A 22,774-nucleotide genomic window follows, 5' to 3' on the forward strand; every position below is an offset into this window, starting at 1 on the left:
GAGGAAGGGGGCTGTTGATCCCGACGAAAGGTCGACACAAACGACACGAATGTATTTATAATGCTAATTTATGCACGAAATTTATAATTTGCTTGCTGATTTATAATGAAGCACAGAAGTGATACTTTTTGGTGAAATCTTTACGGGATTCTGATCCATTTAATTAAAAAAGTATTCGATATCATAATGTATTTTTCTTGTAAATCTTATTTTTCTTATTTTTGTTTTTATTTATGTTTTTTTTATTTGTTGGCATTCGTTTATTTATACAAAACCATTTACACTCGTCATCATCCTGCAATTGTAAAAACGGAGAGGAAAAATGAATTATTAAAAATCAAAACTTATATTTAGCATGCTATATATTGCAGGTTTTACCATATCAGTTTTAGATCCCTTTTCGTGATCTTCCTGGATATTTACAAAACATGATTAAGCTATAAATAGATGAATTCTAAAAAGACGTAAGTTTCTATTGACATGTTCTAGTAGGCCTAGTAGAAGTAGTACTACTACTACTAGTAGTAGTAGTAATAGTAGTAGTAGTAGTAGTAGTAGGAGAAGAAGTAGTAGTATAAACAATTATTTAACAATAAAACATTAAGAGCAAACACAATTTTACAAAATGTCTTACATTATTTACATAGTACAGTTGCAAAATATTTATAAAAACAAAATTAATTTGCTTGATTACCAATTACTACCTGTGTCAATCACGGAACCGTTATTCCAGTGAAAAGAAGAACAAATGAAAAAAATAGGCTGAGAAAAAGGTTGAAGGAAAGGTAAATGCACATACAGCAGAGTTCATAAATACAAGGAAAATATAATAATAGAAATAGTAATAATAGTACATAAACTTTTAATACAGTGGTGCTAAAAAGTGAGTGAACCCCACCAGATCGTAGTTCCTTTCTGCGCATGATCAAAAGATTCTACGCATGATCAGAAGAAGGTCATTTGCACTAAAGTGACATGGTGCTTTAAAATCTAATGAGATAATCATAAGCACCAACTTTGATGTCTTGATTATTCATATATTCTTTTGAATTGTCGTTTTCATTTACATCCACAAAAAACAACAATGCTTCCACGAATGACTGGTATTTCACAGTTTGTCAAGTACATTGTGCAACATGCTAAGCTATGCATTCAAAGTAGGAATGCAACAAATACCTTCATTAAGTGTTCATTGGTGTGCTATTCTAGTCACCTGGTCTATTCAATTTCTTCATCCTGCTATGTAAGGCAAGCTTACGTAATATCTTGCTTTGAAATCTGCCTATTATGATGAAAGAAATGAAAGGTCATTTGAACAAAATTGCCCATGAAGTAACTACGAACTGGTCTATTGAACATCCGGGCTTGTCCAACATTATTGCGCTGTTTGTCTACATGCACCACTCAGAATTAAGGGGTGCATTTTGTGGTTGGTTTCATTAACTTCTTAGCAGAACTGTATCTATATGCATATAATTAGCATAAAATCCGTAATACTACACCCAAAATTATTACAAATGGTGCCGTTAAACTCCCATCACTCGATGCCACCCCGAGGACAAAGTACTTTTTTGATAAAATGTTAAAAGAAAACGAAAGTTGAGCATGAGCATCAGCATGTCTCATGCTCATGGTCAGATGAGACATGAGGAGAGGAGACAATATTTCTCCTCTATACTAAAGATCCTTTCCATATATTTAGTATGAGGTTTAGTGGTTAATAGTAGGCACCTTTCGCAAATCTCTACAACGCGAGATTAGAGTCGGGTAACTCAAAAGTTAACGATTAATCATAGACTCGAATTTCTAGATTGATTATACATTACAGTCAATACAATAAAACGTAGAAAACTGTTTTACAATCATTGCCAAGCTTTGTGTTACAGGCCCTATAGATCTTGCTTTTCGTGAGCAAAGCTCTTTCATACGATACCAGCATGCCATGCCATGCCATTTGCCTGCCTAAGCTCGCGATGGGACTGTACCTGTATCATGGCTATGACTCCAGCTGGCTAGAGACATGCGAAATGTAGATTATGACATGGTTAAGAAAGTGTTTTTTCAAACAAATCGAGTACATATTGAGTAAGGAAAAACTTACCGAATTAAGGCTTAGATATAGATCATTACAGTCCATCGAATCGATATTGCATTTAATGTGCATTATTTGTGGATCACTGGCAATTGATTCCATGGGTCAGATCACCTCTCAAGCCGAATCATTTCCCATGCGTTGACATGTACACAGCATGCAACAGGCCATAAACCGTCTAAATTTGAGGAGTTTTTTTTCTTTTGCAAGCACCTTCTACATAAACGATATGCCTCTAGCACACAATGTAATGGGCAGTATGTTTTACTTTTCCGCAGAAATGAGGGGTTCGCCGGGGTGTACACTTCCATTGATGAGTGGATACCAGGAGCGACCATGGGGTTTCGAAAAGCACCCTAAACAAGGGAAGGTCTTTTCCAGATTATGAAAATGCATCTCTCAACAAGTATTTGGGTTGTGACACCCTACAAGTAGTGTAAATATATCCCTTTTCACTATTTTAATCATTGTTTCTCACACTCTCATAACGATACGTAACGTACTTACCCACTTTCCTTTTTTACGTGTGGTCGCACCTAGTATCCACCATTCAATGGAAGTGGGTCCCCTCGAGCTCTGGGAGGAACCAAATTTGGATTTGAAAAGTCGTCCTAAATCAGATATATCGCTGTTACCATAGTAGCAACCAGAATTTTGCACACGAAACGCAAATTGAATGTTTCCGTTACAGATGCGAAACGAAAAAAAAATCTCATGTCACACAATTTGCATTACAGGACGGAGTTTTACGACCATGACGACGGGCCCAAAAGTCTCTTCCAAAATGAACTACCGTTCTAAATAAGCGTGCGCGTCCTCTAACGAAAGGTCGGGAGTGTTAATCTCCAGAACGCAGGTTGTATTCATAGGCGGGTGTTTGAAGCAGTCTAAAATGTATGTAGCCTGAATAGTCATTTCATTTAGGTATGTAAACACTATGCTAGAATATGTGTAGTTCCTTTTTCAAAGAGGGTATACAAATAACGGCCATTTGTAAAACATTCGATATAATATTAGTCTTTTGGAATGCACGATTATTTTTACATAATGTATTGACCGGCAGGGTTTGATGTTTTTGTCATCTTTCCATGAAGTACTTAATATAATAGCCGAGCCGTAGATGGTTAAGCAAAGTGGGGATGGATACATCACACACGATATCTAAATGGTTACATCCCTATTTCCATGTAGGTATTGAAACCTTCTTGCATGGTGGAAGACGCATCGTCATACTCGGCACCATTACATTCAGAAGAAACACTTGCGTCTATATTTCCATATGCAGCCGCGGATGCCTTTCGTGTAGGACCAGGACTAGAATTGTCAAGGTTCTGTTTCTTTTGCACGGTTACTTGGTCTGACTTTTCAATATTCATATAGACAGTTCCAGACTTATCTTCAGTAAGACCAGAACCAATGCACTCGTAATCTTCGTCGCCAGGAATAGGCTTCAGACCCATGTAGAGGCTAGTGGTTTGGCCTGGTGAGGGAGATTGTTGATCCGTGTTCAGATTTGTGTAGATTCCTTGCTCCACCTACATAAACAAGATATTAAATGTTACCTCACAGTGCCTTTCATCATAAATATGATATGTTAAACCTATATAACGACAACAACTTAATTTATGAGTAAGTGAAATTAAACAAAAAACACCAATTAGAAATGAGAAAATATACCACGATAGCCTCTAATATAGGCCTACTTACCGCGTGGTTTCCACGTTGGATGTCTTCACCCTTCCCTGTGAGTATGGAATCAGATGAGGAAAGATGAATGTAAAGGGAAAGAAAAAAGGTATAGCCAATTAGTCTGAACTCTCTGATCTGAAAGGACTTTGCCTGGTACATTCATCTTCATTTTATTCAATATCGAGACAACCAGGCGGGTAGGCACACTGCACTGTTCTTCTTTTTTTGGTGGTTCTGTCTTCTCTATCTTATTTTCTTTGGTTGATTTTAATCTTTAATCCTGACAAAAATAATAGGTAAACATTATTACTTCTCACTTTTACCTCTGTATATTTCTTCGTCAATTATAACTCCCTGATTACAGGTTATAAAAAAGGCGATCTATACCATGTATACAGCACACACTTCGTACCTAACAAATCTCCGCTTTCTTAACCCGTTCCACCGTAATTTGGCCCTGGGACATGTGGGAAGCGGGAGTGTTGGGGATGCTGAAGCACGCCAAGATTTATGTATGGGGGGGGGGGGTGCTGCGTATGTTATCCATCATAGGCAGCATGCTCAGGAAATCAGGTTGGTAAAGCCGCTAAAAAGTAGAAATTCAACCAAAATCACCTTCAACTTTGGAATAAAAACCTATTCGTTTTTGCTTGTCATTTTTTTTCTTGGACCAAAATCAACTTCATTTAATTAAGGCTTTATGTGAACGTCGGTATTATGGTTAAAGTTGACAAAATTAAACCACTTGCCCTTCTTTCGTTTCCTACAACCTAACGTCCCACGGAAGTGCATTGCAACCAGTAAGGTAAGTAATATCAGAACAACAGCACCCGTCACTCCAAGGGCGATTGGTAAGACTGGTGTTTGCCTCAATGCCGTAGAGTCTAAGAAAAAAAAGGATGTCAACTCTATGTATGAATAGTATAAGATTATACATTAAACAGACAAAATAAAAGACACTCTTTATGCTGCCGAGGCGTTGGGAATGGGGATACAACCCCCCCCCCCCCACCTTAAAAAGGGAACTATCGGGGGGGGGGGGTAAAAGAAACGACTTGTGAACGATCACACTCAAACTCACACCTCTTTTCATATTCTTTTAGTAACAAGTGCACAATGTCTATAACAATCTTATCAGCCAATCAAATTGAATGATTTCAGTAACTTGTATCTGTATATGCAAAATGTTATTTATAACAAGTTTCATGAAACGGGGCCCATGACTTTGTCGGATTAATCTCACTTCTCACAGGGACAAAGTCCCTGTCAGGACTTTGTCGGATTTATCTCACTTCTGAAGGAACTTACCACTTGTGGAAGCCACGGTTTCTACTGCACTGCTGGTGCCCAATCTATTGACTGCTCACATGGTAAACCGGTACCAAGTGGATGGATGTAGCCCAACAAGCCTACATGAAGTCCCTGTCAGGACTTTGTCGGATTCATCTCACTTCTGAAGGAACTTACCAATTGTGGAAGCCACGGTTTCTACTGCACTGCTGGTGCCCAATCTATGAACTGCCCACATGGTAAACCGGTACCAAGTGGATGGATGTAGCCAAACAAGCCTACATGAAGTCCCTGTCAGGACTTTGTCAGATTCATCTCACTTCTGAAGGAACTTACCACGTGTGTAAGCCACGGTTTCTATTGCACTGCTGGTGCCCAATATACTGACTGCCCACATGGTCAACCGGTACAAAGTGGATGGATGTAGCCCAACCAGCCTGCACGAAGTCCCCGACAGGTTAGTGAGTGCACCACAACCAGCCTCTTCCACTTGCGTGTTGTTTGGACAGTACTGCAGAGTGAATGCTTGCTGGTGTCCACCATCAAAACCGGGTTGCCAAGTAACGAAGAGGGTCGAAGATGTAGTCTGATTGAGCTCGACGACCAGCTGAGAAGGGGGGTCAGGAATAGCTGAAACCAAACGAAAAAAGTCGAGGTTAACTAGTCAGTGGCGCAAAGAGTAAATATCAAATGAGGGGGGGGGGGGGGAGATGGTGCACTATCAAGCAACATTTACAAAATGTTGCGAGCGAGTACAAACATCGATATTTTTATTTAAAAAATCCAGTTTGGTAAATTTTTTTGTCACAATATTCAGGTCAAAATATCATACTTCGCTTTCTTCTCCTTGCTTTCTTTTTCTTTTTTTTTCGCTTGGTCAGATTTATCGTGGGGGAATCGCCCCCACCCCCCATCTTATTAAATCTCGGTGTAAAATGTGCAGGTCAAAATGTTTTACTTTATATTCCTTGCATGTACTCGTGCTTATCATTTATTAATGGACTTACATGTTGCGTTGAGATTAATGACGGCTTCAACTCTTCCGTAGACGTTAAGTGCCGTGCACCTGTAATTACCGTGATCGATGTCGGGCTGCACATCGAAAATGTTCAAGGTACTCGTGACTGTGCTCTCATAATCACTGTTCACCACATTAGTCACCACTAGCGTCCTGTCAAAGAGCTGTGCAGAATGGTTGCCGAGTCTCTCCCAGTTGACAACAGGGCTTGGGTTGGCCTTTATGACACAGGTTAGAGTGGCATTTTGACCCTCGTCGGCCGTTTCCCGGAAGTTGTCATTGCTTAGAAAGGTGGGCGTAACTGAAAAGGTAGCAGATCCAAATATCATATCTTTTTGGATGGCAACTGATGCTGATGCATTTCTCTACTTTTTACTCGTGAAATAATTTTTCCTAATTATGTTAAACCATTTAAGTCTCAAACATTGCAATAGGAGAGAAAAATTCATGAAATCCATGAAATGATTAATGGTAGACCTACTTATCATTTTGTACCAACGGTGTATCATGGTCATGTATACAGTCGCTTGATAAAAAAAAAACAAATTTGTTGACTAGACCACTGTATGGGAAAATGTCTGGAGGTGTATGTTATACAAATGCAGCGCGCATGGTTTACCAAATCATTGTTTAAAGACGGAACATATATGTTGAGTAAGATAGTGCAACATAAGACTGCACAATGCTGTGTAAATCTGTACCCGTATAAAAAAAAATAAACAAACTTTGGGCCAAATATCTTATCCAGCATGCGTGTTCCTGATATGGGGTAATTCCTTTACCCAAGCTCTGTTAAAGTGCAACATGTCTTGATAATACGACATCTGATGAATTACAGCTGGGTTCAATTATGAAGTACTTGGCTCAATTATGAAGTCAATTGCTTGCATCGACTTTAATTAAATGTGGCTAAAAGCAATGTTCTCTTACATATCACGACAAGTTGTTCATAATTGCTGCTCATTGGTGGAAGGTCGTTATTAGCGATGCATCTGTACACCCCTGCGTGGTGTCTTCTTACAACCCTGAACCTTAATAGCTGTGAGCCATCCTCTTTGGTCATCTGGTCAAGCATCAAACCTTCGTTGTCGGTCATCACCCAGGTCAGAGTCGGTCTGGGGTTGCCCTCGGCTCGACAGGTGAATTCTAGGTCCGCAATTCCCTCGAAAACTTGGCGGGCAGTTATGCTTCTGGAGATGATGGGTTCTTCTGGTGGAACTGTGGAGAGCGGTGATAGCAGCACATCATCGGTAAATGCATACAAACCACCAGAAGAACGTATGACAAAATTCGAATAAATGTATAGAATACAGTTTCTCCAGGTCGCGTTGCAAGAAATTATTTTATATTGGGACCACAAATTTTCTTCAATTTAGGAGATCCTTGAATCTTATCCTGCATTATACAGCACCGAATTTATCAATACTGTGCTGCACTCAACCCAGGTAAGGTAAGGACATGGCATCAATTTATTCTTTGAAACGCCGGGCATTTAACAGATGCTCTAAGACTAACTGGCGATTATGGCCCTTTCTTTTACTTTAACAGACATAGAGAGCTTCGAGACCTCTGATGAAGTTGGTCTTAATAGTGTTAAAAGCAAATAATTATCTGAAACTTGCTTCAACATACACTGGTACTCAATTGTTAGGAAACCCCATCACAAAATCGTCTTCAAGTTCTGGCATGTTTTAGATATTTGATTTGATGTCAGGTAATTAAAATACGATTATCATTTTCGTGATTGAAATCTTGCTTCCACCGTTGAAACAATTTTTGAGACCAACATAGATATAACAAGGGCCGCGGAACGGTTTTGAAGGGGGGGGGGGGGGGGAGGGCGGCTGAGCATGCAAAAAATATCTCAATCAGATGGTAAATTTTACTTTTTGAGTGAACGGTTTTGAAAAAAAGGGCGGGGGCCCCGCAAGCCCCCCCCCCTGTATCTTTAGTGAACAGACCAAATGCCACCATGGCAACAGCCAGTGAGAAGAGACCGACTCCAGGCTAAACAAACCTTTTACGTTATGTCCAGACAGAGTGTATCCAGGATCTGACTGTTCAGTTGGAAACTGTAGCTTCTACTCACATTTGACATCAGGAACGCAAGGTTCTGAGCAGACGGTAGAATTACATGATGGACTGACAGCGGTACAACACTTGAAGTTCTGTCTGTGGTCTTGTCGGGTGAAGTTTCTCGTGTAACTAAGAGTGGTCCGGGATCCTAATGGTGCGGAGCTTTCCTCAAAGTGGGTCTGCAGGTAGTTTGGCTCATAAATGGTTTCATCCCCTACAAGTATGACAAACATGCCTAATGTTTTATTTTGTATCATTGCTTTACTTTGTAATTAATATCTGCATTTACAAAATATAGCATAAAACCATTTCCCTCTTTACTTGCACTACCCACAAAACATATCGCGTCCTTATAGTCTCAAGCCATTCATAGTTTGTACATCGTTTGAAATAGTCAGATTCTTTTATTTTTATTCGGTCGAACGAATAAGATGAAATAGAATCTCTTCAATCTACTATCTGAATAAGGGGATGAAAGTTTTCATCATGCCCACGGTTTTACACTCTGGAATTTGAACTTTCCCTCACTCGTCATTTTCCTGACAGCGCACAAAATGCGAATTTACTTTATTTGTTAATTTTTTTTTCCTATATCTCTCTCCCTTACCAAACATTCAAATCACTGCTTTTACACTCGGGGCACGCGGGCACAAGCATATGGAGGTGGTCGTGGGCATGGAGGTGGGGTTAAGTGATCAAGCAAAGGAGAAAAAAGAAAAAAAGGAAACATCGAAGCAAAAATGATACCGAAACACATAGAATGGGTTCTTCGTACTCTTTCGTTAATGAAAACAATTGGAAGATATCTGTATGTCATCTCCCCTGCCCAGCCAATAATTGCAATAATGATGGTAGTAGAAAATGAAAAAAAAAAAATATGATTAATACCTTGCGCGTATATAGTGTATTTGGAATATCCAATAAGAAATCACCTTTAGGTTCCGGCAAATTGGGTATGTAATCATTAATCTGAATAGGGGCCTAGCCAAGATTTTCCAAAGGAAAAGGGTACACATTTTTTCAAGGAAGGTTTTACAAGCAAAAGTGAAAATAATTATATAAAAACGGTTTTCACTAAAACGTAAAGATCAAGTTTGTGCCACGTTAAGTTTGACAAGTAAAGGCATGACTCTCAAGGGGGTGGGTGGGGGGCATCGGCCCGAATACTCTCCTCCCTAGACCCGCCACTGAATCTGAATGATATCTCTATACTGTACTTGAAGCATAATAAATGGGCAACCCATAGGAATTCCTCGAAAACAACTTTAAAAGTGCCTAAGAAGGGTAGTTGCTGGCGCAGGGGTAATAGTAACACTAAAAAAATACTTGTATTAAGCGTGTATAAGGCTTGAAACAAATGTTGGATTTTACTATCATACAGTTTTGAGATCATGCAGGGAAGGCTCTCTCCTTATGATTGCAATTGAATTATAGTACATACCTTCGATCCAGACTAGATTAGCCGCAGGATTGGTGGGCCCCGATCGACAAACCATGACCTCCGAAGACCCCTCCTTAACCTCAGGACAAACGGTCACTTCAACGATCGCTGTACAGTCTAGTCGTTGTAGGCAATGATAGAGAGTATAATTAATAGATAAATCAGTTGAGGACAATCGTTGTACCTGGCACATAATAATAATGATAACAATAGGTGGATTTATAAAGTGCTTCTTGCCTGAGGATACAAAGCGCTGCTATTATTACCCCTGCTTTAGCTCGAGCTATACCATCACCGGCGCTCAGTGCATTCAAGGAAATACTCCTGCCGGGTACCTATTCACCTCACCTGGGTCGATGCAGCACAGTGTGGATAAATTTCTTGCTGGAGGAAAACACGTCATGGCTAGGATTCGAACCCACGACCCTCTGTTTCAAAGGCGAGAGTCAAAACCACTAGACCACGACGCACCCACCATGGTGTGGGATGGTGTGCCAGGCTACGAGTAAAGACATGTGGATTAGCAAGAACAAAAACGCCAGCTTCGAAAGGACAGCAAGTTCCATCAAGTGGCTGCCCCCAATGCTGTCTTTTGCTTGCTCACTTGCATTAGACTTGTTCTGGCGAAGATTGGTCTATTCAACAATCTCCAATTCCAAAGGTATTATTGAAGTTGTGGTCGTCTTCGCTAGCTAAGGACGAACATCATCATCAGTAGAGAGTAAATAATAGTTAACATACATTATTTCGTAAAGTACTGTTAACAGACACAGTAAAGAGAATGATAATTGTTTTCATACTCATCACCACCACCATAATAAGAATTTTCGTTATCATTACCACAATTACGATGATTGTTATAACATGTATAAGTTTCTTTAACATCTGTCGGGTCATTTTCACCACCACTTGCTTCGCCCTCATCATTATCATCACCACCCCCGTAACATTCCCAAGTTGCTACTACCATCTTATTACCGCAATTATCAGCACATCACTATACCATACTATACCACTGAAACCACCACAAGTAATTTCGTAACCATTCGCACCATCACCAATGCCATCGCTACAATCGTGTACCTCCATCGTATTCCAATCCCACAAAATATCCCTGTCAACTTACAATTGACCACTAGTTTACCACTTGTCACTCTCATCGGTTGCCAGAGCTGATCATGGATGACACTGCACTGCAACACCAGGCCGTTGTCCTCCCTCAGAGGCAGATATCGCAGTTGACTCAAGACATCGATACGGTTCTCGGCGTCTGCGGATACATGAAGCGTTGCATCCGCACTGAGGTTCCTGGTCCCAATGAACCATTGAATTGAGGGGGATGGGTGTCCGTTGTCGGCTTCGCAAGTGATAGAGGTTTCCTGGTTTTCATTGATGGCGTCTGGGATACCACTGATTACTGGTGGGTCAGGTGGACCTGGTCAGACACACGTTAAAGATGAGGAAGCGGGATCATGATCCTTTGTTAGTATTCGTAAATGTTTCAAATTTGGAAGACGATTGAAGATTTGACCAAGTGTCTATTTAGTGACAACTGTTATAAGCTATTGGAACCCTTGTATCTGATTAATTGAGAAGAAATAGATTGAAGCTTTGTTTTGTGAAACCGTTCCCCTGTATACCAAGTTACCATCTACCAAAGATAATACTGAAGACGCATCACGAGTTTACCTATATGGGTCAGATGATTATGATCAGAGAACGGGGAAGGAATTCATTCACCAGTGTCATCTACATCATAATGCCGAGTTGCATCACTTATAGACAAATTCTGATGATTATTGAGGATATTGGTGACTTAGAATCAGGCCTTTTGAAAATATAAAATCAACTTTGGAAGATTAGGAAGTCTCTGCTTATGTAGGAATTTATATGGCAAAGTTTTAGGGGAAGTTCAGAATGCAGTTGCAAAAAAATGTTGGGTTCAACAAGAAATGTTCGCTGATAAACCGCAGAAGGCAATATTGTCTTGTCTTCTCGAAAACATCACCAGCGCCACAGTGTAAGCGAATGTAACAATGATTGAACTGGTAGTGGCAGAGTTTACCTAATTTTTTTGTAGCACAGCCTTAGGTAGCAAGGCCAGATCTGATAAAGGATGTTAAAAAGAAATCAAGGTCTGGAATAGCAATAGCTGCATTTAAAATCATCTTTAAAAGAGTACTGAAAACTCGAACTACTAATGTTTCCACCAGACTTAAAATTACATGTTGCTTTGCAATATTTGGTGTCAGTTGTTTGATGGATCTAAATGCTAGACTCTAAACAAGGCTATGCAATAGCGTTTGAAAGATAATTAAATGTGTTAATTTTTCGCATATTATGACGGACATGTCAGTAATAATTTTACGCCGCACTCTTAAGAATGCTTTAGAGTAAGTCGTGCTTACTATAAATGGAATGAGTTTACGTGTACACCAAGGCTTGACACTCCACTCAGGGCTGATAGTGATGCCTCTGGTTTACAGTCCATGGACATACGCCGAAAAGAGTGGAACATCTTCTAAAGGGCAGCGTATAATTTTGCCATACCACTTTAATGGTATAAAATGGTAGTGCACAACGTATTGTATCTTCAAATTTCGATTTCGATTAATCATAAAAAAATATACACGTTTTCTTCTTTGTTTTAATAGTCATGTGATTCATGTGATATGTTATAATATCTAAATTTCTTAGGAGGTCAGCTTAAGAATTTTATCGTACCATCGACGGAGAGTCTAATACCAACGTCACGGCTGATGCCAGAGGTGGTTGCTTGGCAGCGCAGAACCTGCCCATGATGTTCTCTAGAAGGTTGGATGATGATGCTACTTGACGCATCCTGTAACCGAATGTCGTTGGCGTTCGGGGTAAACACCGGTCTACCGATCCCGGACGCCACTTGCACCCCATCCAGGTACCATGTGATCGCAGAGGCGGGTCTTGTTCCAATGCTCCTGCAGGTGATGATGGTCGTGGTGCCTTCATCAAGGGTTAGTGTTCCACCGTCAGAAATGATGGCGGAATTGAAAGCGATGGTCACATTCGTTGGTGGCACTGGATAGAACAATGAGAATACTGATGATAAAAGGGCCATAGATAACTCGAGGGAAGGTGAGGGGGGGGGGGGGTGACGGTGAAATATCCCCACAGGACGATGGCAATGGATATACAGGTATATATATATTTAAATCTTGCTCAAAAATTTTCTCAAAATCAACGGTATTGGATGTCTTCCAACAATGTTTGGTAATATAAATGGTGTTAATCATTTTTTTTACATTTTGTATTACTCGAAGGCATTTACTAAGTGAGTGTCATTCTTTTTTCCCCTTCATAACTTTAATTTTCCTGATTAAATACTATCAGCAGACGTCATGTCCAAAGTTTGTTTTATTGATGCAATATGTATTTTTATTAGGATTAAATGCAAATCCACATACTAAAATTTATATACCCCCACTTGCCATACACAATAATATGATAAAGGCCCTATAAAGAAATATGTTGCTATGGTTCATTATTTGTGTGAGTAAGGGTGTGGGTGTGCACGTGGATGTATATATAGGTGTGTGAGGGTGTGTGTGTAGGAGGGTTGGGGCTAGTTTCAGGCCTACCTTGTACATCAAGCTGAATGAATTTGGTCAACGGTGTCACGAGAGCAGGATGTGTCGCTTCGCACGTAACTGCTGTCAGATGGTCAGAAATCGATGGAATCAAGGTCACCTCTCTACTGGACATCGTCAGCTTACTACCGGTCACTGGCTGGTCAACCGTATCATCCTGGGTGATACGAGCGGTGGTGGACGTCCACTCGATGTCTGCAGGAGGGTTGGCACCGGGTTGAGTTGTGCAGGTGAAGGTGTGCGTTTGGCCAGACAGGACGGGCACGACAACGCCTTGTCCGTGGCCAACAGATGTCATTGTGTCCGAGAGTTCTATGCTTACAGGTGGAACTAGGGGGGGGGGGGGGAGTAAAAGAACGTGATTTCAGTCAAGCATTAAAGATGGTTGTGGGCACTGGCGGATCCAGGGGGGGAGCCGGTCAGTGCCACCCCCCCCCCCCATTTGAAAGGCTCAATAAAAATTGTGATGTAAAAATGCTGTTAAAATAGAAGTGTGCCCTCACCCCCTTTGAAAGTGAAGACCTTATTTACATGATTTACTATGTATTACAAAGATCAAAATTCACATCGTCATATCTTTGGATTTTTGTGTTAATTTGTTGGGGCATTTTATATTAAATTGGATCGTTATTGTCAGTTGCTATAATTGTTCCCTCGATATTACATTACAGTTTCACGTAGGCCTATTTACTTTGGAACAGTGATAACAAGAAATGACCAAATCATTACCCTGTTAAAATAGTCGATTTGCAGTCTCATAGGCTCAATACACCAACCTAGAAATGTTCTTTCCGATGAAGTTTTTTTCTTGATTCGTGTTCGTATGGGGTCCTAGAATAAATTAAGCTTGAATGCCCAAAGTTGCCGTTTGGGCAATTTTGCTAATTTGCATAAATCCAAAATGGCCGCCAGATGCCATCTTGAAAACCTAACTTTTGAACCCCTGTCCACAAAATGATGAGTAATGACTCGTTTTAGGGGTTTAGAGATGTGTAGAACCGATTTCTGTAATCATTTTTTGCAATATAAGGTCATCTTCAGGTCAAATCCAAGATGGCCGCCAGATGCCACCTTGAAAAATTGACTTTTGTTCCCCTTTCCCCAGAATGACGAGTAATACCTCTAGGGGTTTTGGGGTGTGCAGAATCAATTTCTGCATCCTGTTTTTACAATATAAGGTCATCTTCAGGTCAAATCCAAGATGGCCGCCATATGACGCCATCTTGAAATATCAACTTTTGAACCCTTTGCCCCAGAATCATGAATAATAACTCTATTCATGAGTCATTTGGTATGTTGATTCAATTCATGCTGTAATTTTGCATAAAGGATAATCTTCAGATCAAATCCAAGATGGCCGCCAACCGCCATCTTGAAAAATTACTTTCCGAGGCTTATACGTGTTAGAACTTATGTAAAGGGATTTCAATAAGATTATATATATTCAATAAGAATATATATATATATATGTATATATACAGTCAGTCGGCAAGCCCCTGTGTTAATGAGCAAATGGGCAAGATTTATCCAAGTCCTCTCGTGGCTGAATTCATGTCCCTGGAAAATCTCGTGAATTGTGAGACTTTTTTCTCAAAGAATTTAACCCCTTTTTCCTGGAGTAAAATTTATTGTTTTTGTACCATTGGGAAGAGTAAATGTTACTCTTTCATATTGGTTATTTCTTTTGAATAAAATATTTTGATAAATAAGTGAATTTTTTACCAGAAAAGATGCATCAAGCAGAATTTTCTTCCTCTGTGTTCACTTGCAAATTGTGCAACATTTTGTGTTTTAGGTACCAACATTATTTATATCATCAGAAAGCTCGAACTCTATACTTTCTTACAATGTCACTCTTGATATGTTGCATCTTTTAGATGGGTCAGCAGCCAGCTTTTTCCATCAAGATGCAAGACGAGATTTCTAAAATTTCTGAGTAACATAAAATCCAGAGTTCTGATTGGCTGAATAATGTTTTCACAACAACAGGCGCGGGTTATTTGAAGAGATTACCACATGGTGAGTGTGACCTTGCAGAGGCCCAGTGTGGGGAACATTGGAATTTGCGTGGGTGTGTGGTCTCTGTGACCAATCAGAGTGCAGTATTCTTGTTTTTGAGCTGCTAAATGTACTTGGCCTATGAAAAGCTGGCTGCTGACCCATCTAAGATACATCTTCTTATACAAATTATATCATATTAAAGCGTATATCTTCAGCTTTATTATGATCTAAAAATCATTTGTGCTCAAACAGAAATCAAGTGTGAAAACAACAACATTTGTTGCATGAAAAAATTATTTTGTTTCATGTTTTATATCAAAAGTTTTCCCTATATTACAACATTTTTTAAAAATTCCAAACACATGACCTAAAAGAATGATTCTTCTTCTTTACAAAGATACCAAAAACATGAAATTTGGTTAATATTTAGAGCAGCAATGGCAGAATAAAAAGAGGTGTTTTGGTTCGCACCAAGCTCATTAATAATGCAAAAACCCTATAGTCATGAATATCACTTGGATAAAAGAAGCTACTTTTTCAGGGCTTGCCGACTGACTGTATATATATATATATATATATATATATATATATATATATATATATATATATATATATAAATTTCCACTATTCTTGAAGCTTACGGTATTGTCTTTAAAAAGAACATTCTCCTTTCTAGATCAGTCTAATTTTAGAATACCCTTGAATGACCTCAGTGAAATTAACAATGTAAACAACATAGCTAATCCTACTGTCTTCTATTTCCACTACCACCAGGAGTCTCTATTTTGTAGCAGTCTTCTATTGTTTATCTTTGTACATTCCAGAAATGACAAAAATTACTCAGTCTCATTAAATGGCATGCCTAACAAAGCTTTACTGAGACATCCTGGAATATTCTTAATCATTATATGCTATATCCTTTAAGAGAAAATAACTAACTTAATGAATGTAATTGCTCTTCCAATTCTACTTATATATAACAGTATTGCATATTATTCAAACCCCACGAAAGCTCTTTTTATGATCGGAATTGCCATAAATTTTAACTTTTCCCAATACAATGCTTTTTTGGATTCCCCCATATTTCTTATTAAAAAAATCTTGGCATTATAGGGTAGTATTTAGACTTTTAATGCAATCTAACATTCTTATTTTGGGTATTTATTATTTTTTCAAAAGGTTGCCTTTAGGGGTGAAGTTCATCAGCAGGTCATTTAAAATGTTCCATCGGAAATGGTATTTCGGAAAGTTTGCTTTATCACAAGCAAGAACTGTATAATTTAATGAAATTAAAATCAGAGGGGTAACTATACACAGGACAGATAACAGTCCTTTATAAGAATACAAACAACTCTTTATATTACTCCGTATGTAGCGTAGCCAAAATGATAATTGGGACCTTTCGCAATCATCACGGACGCTAGTATTAGGGTCCCCTAACACAAAAGTTAACGCTTAATCATACACTTGATTTTTAAGATTGATTGTGCATTACAGTCAATAGAATCAAACGTAGAAAACTGCTCTACGATCAATGCTAAGCTTTGTGTAACAGGGGGGTTACAGGCCCTACAAATCTGCTTTTCGTGTGCAAAATCCCTTTCCGCGACACCCGTACCGCATACATGCATGTATATTACGACTGATGGCTGGAGATATTCAAAATGCAGGACCTAAAATAGATTTATGACATGGAGAAGAAAGTGGTTTTTCAAACAAATCGAGAACATATTGAGTGAGGAAAAACTTACTGAATGAAGGCTTAAATATAGATCATTACAGTCCATCGAATCGATATTACATTTAATGTGGATTATTGGTGGATCACTGGCAATTGATTTCATGGATAAGATCAACCTCTCCAGCCGAACATTTCGCATGCGTTGATATGTACACATCATATGCGATACCTTTGAACTCGTTTCCTTTTGTTTCTTTTGTTTCTTTGTTTCTTTTGTTTACTCCTTATACACAAACGATATGCCTCTCGCACACGATGTGAGGGGCATTATGTTTTACATTCCCCAGAAATGGGGATTAGATTCAAATTCCGGGGGGACCACTTCCATTGATGAGTGGATACCAGGCACGACCATGGGGTTTCGAAAAGTACCCTAAACATGCTAAACAAGGGAAGCAATTCTTTTCCAGATTATGAAAATGCATCTCTTAACAAGTATTTGGCTTGTGAAACCCTACAAGTATTGAATATATATCCCTTTTTTCAGCATTTTAAACATCATTTTGACACCCTTATAACGTTACATTGGCCTATATACGTAACGTACCTGCCCACTCTGTCCCCTTTTACGGGTGGTCGCTACTGGTATCCACTAATCAATGGAAGTGGGCCCCCGGGCGGCCTCTCGAGCTCTAGGAGGAGTCAAATGTGGCTTTGGAAAGTCGTCCTCAATCGGATAAATCGCTGTTACCATAGTAGCAACCAGAATTTTGCACACGAAACGCATATTGAATGTTTCCGTCGCAGATGCGAAACGAAAAAAAAATCTCATGTCACACAATTTGCATTGCAGGACTGAGTTTTACGACCATGATGACGGGCCCAAAAAGTCCCTTCCAAAGTCAACGACCGTTGTAAATAAGCGTCCGCGTCCTCAAACGAAAGGTCGGGAATGATGCATGGAGTGCACTTAGTAGACTTGTTAACTGCAAAAAAAGGGGTGAACGCTGCATTTTTTAGTACAAATGTCCCACTTGGCACAAATGTTCCTTGAGTAAAAAGAAAAAGATTCATCCAAAGAGACAAGCTGTATCTATGAAAATAAGCAAGTAATTTGCATAAATTTGCATATTAGGTCGATATGTAAAAACAAGTAATTCAGAATATATATTTCACCAGAACTGCCCTAAAATGGGAAATAAAGACTTAGGGTAATACAGGGAAGAAAATCGTCATAAAATAATTGGGATATCCTTGTTTATTATTACCTAATTTACATAAATTATGCAAATTATAATTTAAAACCGAGTATTTTTTCAAGAATCCTGAACTTTTATAAATAACAGCAATTAATACAAAAGTCAACATTCTACATGAAAGAGAATATATTAGCGAAAACATCGATATGCTTCATGACAGTATTAGTGTCTTAATTTGCTTAGAAAGAGGGCAAATATGTCAAAATGTATGACGTGATATTGCGCTAAAACGAGACCAAAACAACCTCTATGTCGCAGTCACACTCACGAATCGGACAATAAAGCGATCAATTGTATGTCATTCGAGATAACACAATCTCAACACAATAGCTTCCATCGGCTTCTCGTATCGCTTTTGTTGGTGTGTCTGCCACACCGTAATCTATGATACATACGGGCAAAATGCATTTCGGTATCGGTAAAACACTATTAATTTTGTTTTATTTGTCTCTAATTTGTTTCTCTTGGAAAATTTACAGGAGACATTGCTTTGCAGGTTACTGCTTAAATGAAGCTCTGGCACATGAATCATGACGAATGTACCCCACCTCAATCCATATTTTAACTTTGTTAAAATATATGTCTTTTGGAGACCCCGAAGTGGCAAAACTGCATTCCCCGCGGCATTCCCGCTACTTTACAAAACCAGTTTGACTTGTATTATCGACTTGGAAAAGACAGATGTATGATACATCAGTTAACATGTTTCCTGAAGATAGGTTTTTTTTTGGTTTATTTAAGCCTACGTCCACGGGAGCCCTCCGAATTTACTCCATCACCTCTCTGTATTTCGACACTAAATAAAAAAACACTGAAAGCCAAAATGGAGTCAAGTGGCTCTCGAAAGGGAGTCCGGCGTCCATTACTCTCGTAGGGAGTCAAATCTACTCTCATGAGGTTATGCTGACTCCGTATATAGAGTCAGATCATGGTTACGACCCCCACAAAGCAAGAGTGCACGCGTTTGCACTATATACCCGGGGGCCAGGGGTCTATGCTGTATACATGCATGACAAAAAAAAATGTGTTTTAAGGGGTGTTCTTTCAGTTTTAGACAAGGACCAAACGTATTTCTTGGTCGCAAGGGTATCAAAAACACTGATTTTCAAAAAAAAGTAGGTTGTCTAAATGACTTGAACATACATGGTCAAACGCACGTAGCCCTATTTGTCTTTGGTGCCACAGTACAGCTTTTGTTTGACTGTCCACCCGGGCCGCGCGTTTCCGTTTTACACCCTGGCGAAGGCATTTTCCGGAAAAGAAGCCAAAAAGCGACTAGTAAAGAGTCTACACACGTCGCTGGGTTGCATGCAGCGTGCGACACAGGCGAGTCCATAGAGATGTATATTGACACTAGAGTAATCGCTCGCATTGACGCGCGCGTAATGCGGCTGTGATTCCATGTATTGCGCAGCCGCCATCTTAAAGAGGGCAAGAGCGCGGATTTATAACACACGGCTCTATGGGAGAATATCACATATTTCACTTTTTTACATTATATTTTCAATTTAATGCTGTATGCAACGTTAAAATCACAAGGCAAAACATTTTTATGTTAAAATATATGATAACCATGCATATTTTATAAAGGAGATGGACTGAACATCCAGAAAACGGGGGAAAACGACGAGGTCGACTGATTCAATATATTAGCCATCATAAATTATAGCATATACCGTGACAAGGGTGTCAGATAAGGTGAACTTAACACTTAAGAGTGTTCATATGTTCTCTTGATTTGGTGCTCATTTGACACTCAGTGTTCAAGCAATATACTGTATTGAAACAACACTTAGAGTGTAAAATAAACACCAAATACTCAGAAGTGTTGAAACAACACCGTGACAGGTGTTATTTTAACAAAAATTATTGTTGAAGTTACACCTCACTGGAGTAACTCAACACTGTCTGTTGTTGGGGTATTTTAAAAAATACCCTAGTGTTAATTTACACCGTCAGGCTGCAGGTGTTGAAGAACTTGAAATCGGACACCAAATGGTGTGAATCCGAACCGTGAAACAACACCAAAGCTGGTGTAAGTGGTGTTGGTATTTTTTTTACACCAATGGGTGATTTAAACTTTCGTTTAAATGTTCGTTTCTGCAGGTGTTCGAGGGTGTCAAATGAACACCAAATGTTGTCAACTTCATAACATTCTCCGACTCGTGTTCAAATCGAACACCAAGACTGGTGTTGATATATTTTAACATCCTTAATGTTGGTAATCTTAACACCAGTGGCAGTGTAACTCCAACACCAGATGGTGAGGTCCTTTATTGATTGGGCTGCTATATTTAACACCCGTGGTGTTAAATATAGCTATAACGTCGCATAGTCTCCAGTATTATTCATTATATGATTTCTAATTTGATTTCCTCAAAATTAACTGAAAGGAGGGGAAACTGCAGACCAAGCCCATAATAATTAATGCACGTACAGCAACCTATTTTCCCCCGTTTTCTGGATGTTCAGTCCATCTCCTTTATAAAATATGCATGGTTATCATATATTTTAACATAAAAATGTTTTGCCTTGTGATTTTAACGTTGCATACAGCATTAAATTGAAAATATAATGTAAAAAAGTGAAATATGTGATATTCTCCATAGAGCCGTGTGTTATAAATCCGCGCTTTTGCCCTCTTTAAGATGGCGGCAGCCCCGAACATGGAATCACAGCAATTCGATGAAGTCCGCCCTCTAGTGTCAATAATATACATCTCTATGGGCGAGTCCACCACCGCATGCAATTTGCACAGTTACTGATCAGAGCACAGAGTTCCTCGGCACTTCATGTACAGAGAGAGCGGCAGTCAGGAGTGAAATCCGAACATGCTTTTGCAGTCGCGTTGTTTATAAATGAATAGAATGACAGACAAAATCAAAATAAACAGATACTTATAATGGAAAGACAAATTGAAGTTTGATGGATTGATACACTTAGAAGCTGCCGAAAGATAGATATAGAAGACTGATAAATAGATAGAGACAAGATAGACAGATAGATAGATAGAAATAGAGAAAGAGAGAGAGAGGTGGATAGATAGAAAGAGAAAGAAAGAGGGAGAGATGGATGGATAGATAGAGAGAGGGGGAGAGACAGAGAGGTCGATATATAGAGGGAGAGGGGGAGAGAGAGAAAGAGAGAGAGAAGGATAGAGAGAGAGAGAGAGAGAGAGAGAGATGTTGTAGATAGAAATATGGACGGACAAAGAGAAAGAGAGAAAAAAGACAGACAGATGCTAGAGAAGGAGAGAGATAGAGAATTTGAGAGACAGATAGATAGATGTTAGATAGATAGAAAGATAAAGAATGAGAGAGACAGAGAATATAGACAAATTAACAGATAGATAGATAGATAGATAGATAGAGAGAAATAGAGAAAGACAGATGGATATAGATAGATAGATGAGAGATAGATGTTAGATAGATAAAGAGGGAGAGAGACAAAGAATATTAACAGATAGATAAGTTAAAAAATAGATAGATAAATAGAGAGAATAAGAGAAAGACAGACAGATGGATAGATAGAGAGAGATATTAAATAGATAATTAAAGAATGAGAGAGACAGAGAAGATTATTAACAAATTAACAGATAGATACTCTAGTTAAAAAAAAAATAAATAGATAGAGAGAAATAGAGAAAGACAGACAGATGGATAGATAGATGGATAGAGAGATAGATAGATGTCAGATAGATCAAGAATGAGAGAGTAGAGCGACAAATTAACAGATAGATACTGTAGTTACATAGGTAGGTAGAGAGAGAGAAATAGAGAAAGACAGACAGATGGATGGATAGAGGGGGAGAGATAGAGAATTTGAGATAGATAGATGTTAGATAAAGAATGAGAGAGACAGAGAAGATTATTAGATAGATAGATTTGATTGAATGGTTTATTTATTTCAACACTCACTGAAAATCGCAGCCAAAGGCTGAATTACATTCAGTTGACATATGGTTTATATACAGACATTTTAAAAATATACAAATTGGAACAAAATAGCCAAATATCAAAATTGTTCTACAAAATAATTATACATATATGAAATAAATTGAAATACTCAGCATATGAGAAGAAAGCCTCAGAGAAAGAATAAAGTACATAGGAAAACATGTTAGAACGAAAGACGGAATGAAAAAGAGGAAGACAGGGAGACAGGAACAAAGTTAATAAGTTTGGGTATTTAACAAACATGGAAAAAAAACCCATCGGTAATAGTATTTATAATGCAACAAATGGAAAACAGAGGAAGAAACAAATTATATTGGAATACGTGTTTTAAGCCAGTGCAACTAACGTAATTCGGAAAATTTCAACGATAACGAAAAATAACATCTTGAAGTATGAAATTATCCAGGTAGGTATGATTTGTCATAAAGAAATTATTTTTTTTTCCATAAAGGGCTATTTGGATTAAAAAAGAGGTGCCTGAGTTGTTTACTTAATAAAGCATATAGAGAACAGAGTTCTTGAGTTCTTTAAAGTAAGTGTTTGTATTTACCTATGTATAAATCAAAATAAACAAAATATGACTATCAAATGTACGTTACAATAGACAAAATCGGGAACATCCAGTTGACATAGTGGAAACATTAA

The 22,774-nt window shown here is 38.7% G+C and overlaps 2 protein-coding genes across 2 annotated transcripts in view; both read right to left on the reverse strand.

The window, feature by feature from the left end:
* Nucleotides 1–4,321: 4,321 nt before the first annotated feature.
* Nucleotides 4,322–12,703, reverse strand: LOC121420631 (nephrin-like). The gene is made up of 8 exons (XM_041615295.1): nucleotides 12,331–12,703; nucleotides 10,733–11,041; nucleotides 9,607–9,723; nucleotides 8,179–8,379; nucleotides 7,020–7,307; nucleotides 6,079–6,390; nucleotides 5,408–5,701; nucleotides 4,322–4,665 (listed from the first exon to the last, which is right to left on the reverse strand). Exons 1-8 carry the CDS (start codon nucleotides 12,701–12,703, stop codon nucleotides 4,472–4,474), a joined length of 2,088 nt encoding a protein of 695 aa, XP_041471229.1. The 3' UTR covers nucleotides 4,322–4,471.
* A 413-nt stretch (nucleotides 12,704–13,116) lies between these two features.
* Nucleotides 13,117–22,774, reverse strand: part of LOC121420633 (nectin-3-like protein) — a 32,528-nt gene continuing 22,870 nt past the window's right edge. Inside the window, exon 4 of the mRNA XM_041615296.1 lies at nucleotides 13,117–13,562. Within this exon, the coding sequence (XP_041471230.1) occupies nucleotides 13,117–13,562 (446 nt within the window). The remainder of the gene's footprint in view (nucleotides 13,563–22,774) is intronic.

The sequence above is a fragment of the Lytechinus variegatus genome, chromosome 8 (genome assembly GCF_018143015.1).
Source record: "Lytechinus variegatus isolate NC3 chromosome 8, Lvar_3.0, whole genome shotgun sequence".
Classification (NCBI taxonomy): Eukaryota; Metazoa; Echinodermata; class Echinoidea; order Temnopleuroida; family Toxopneustidae; genus Lytechinus; species Lytechinus variegatus.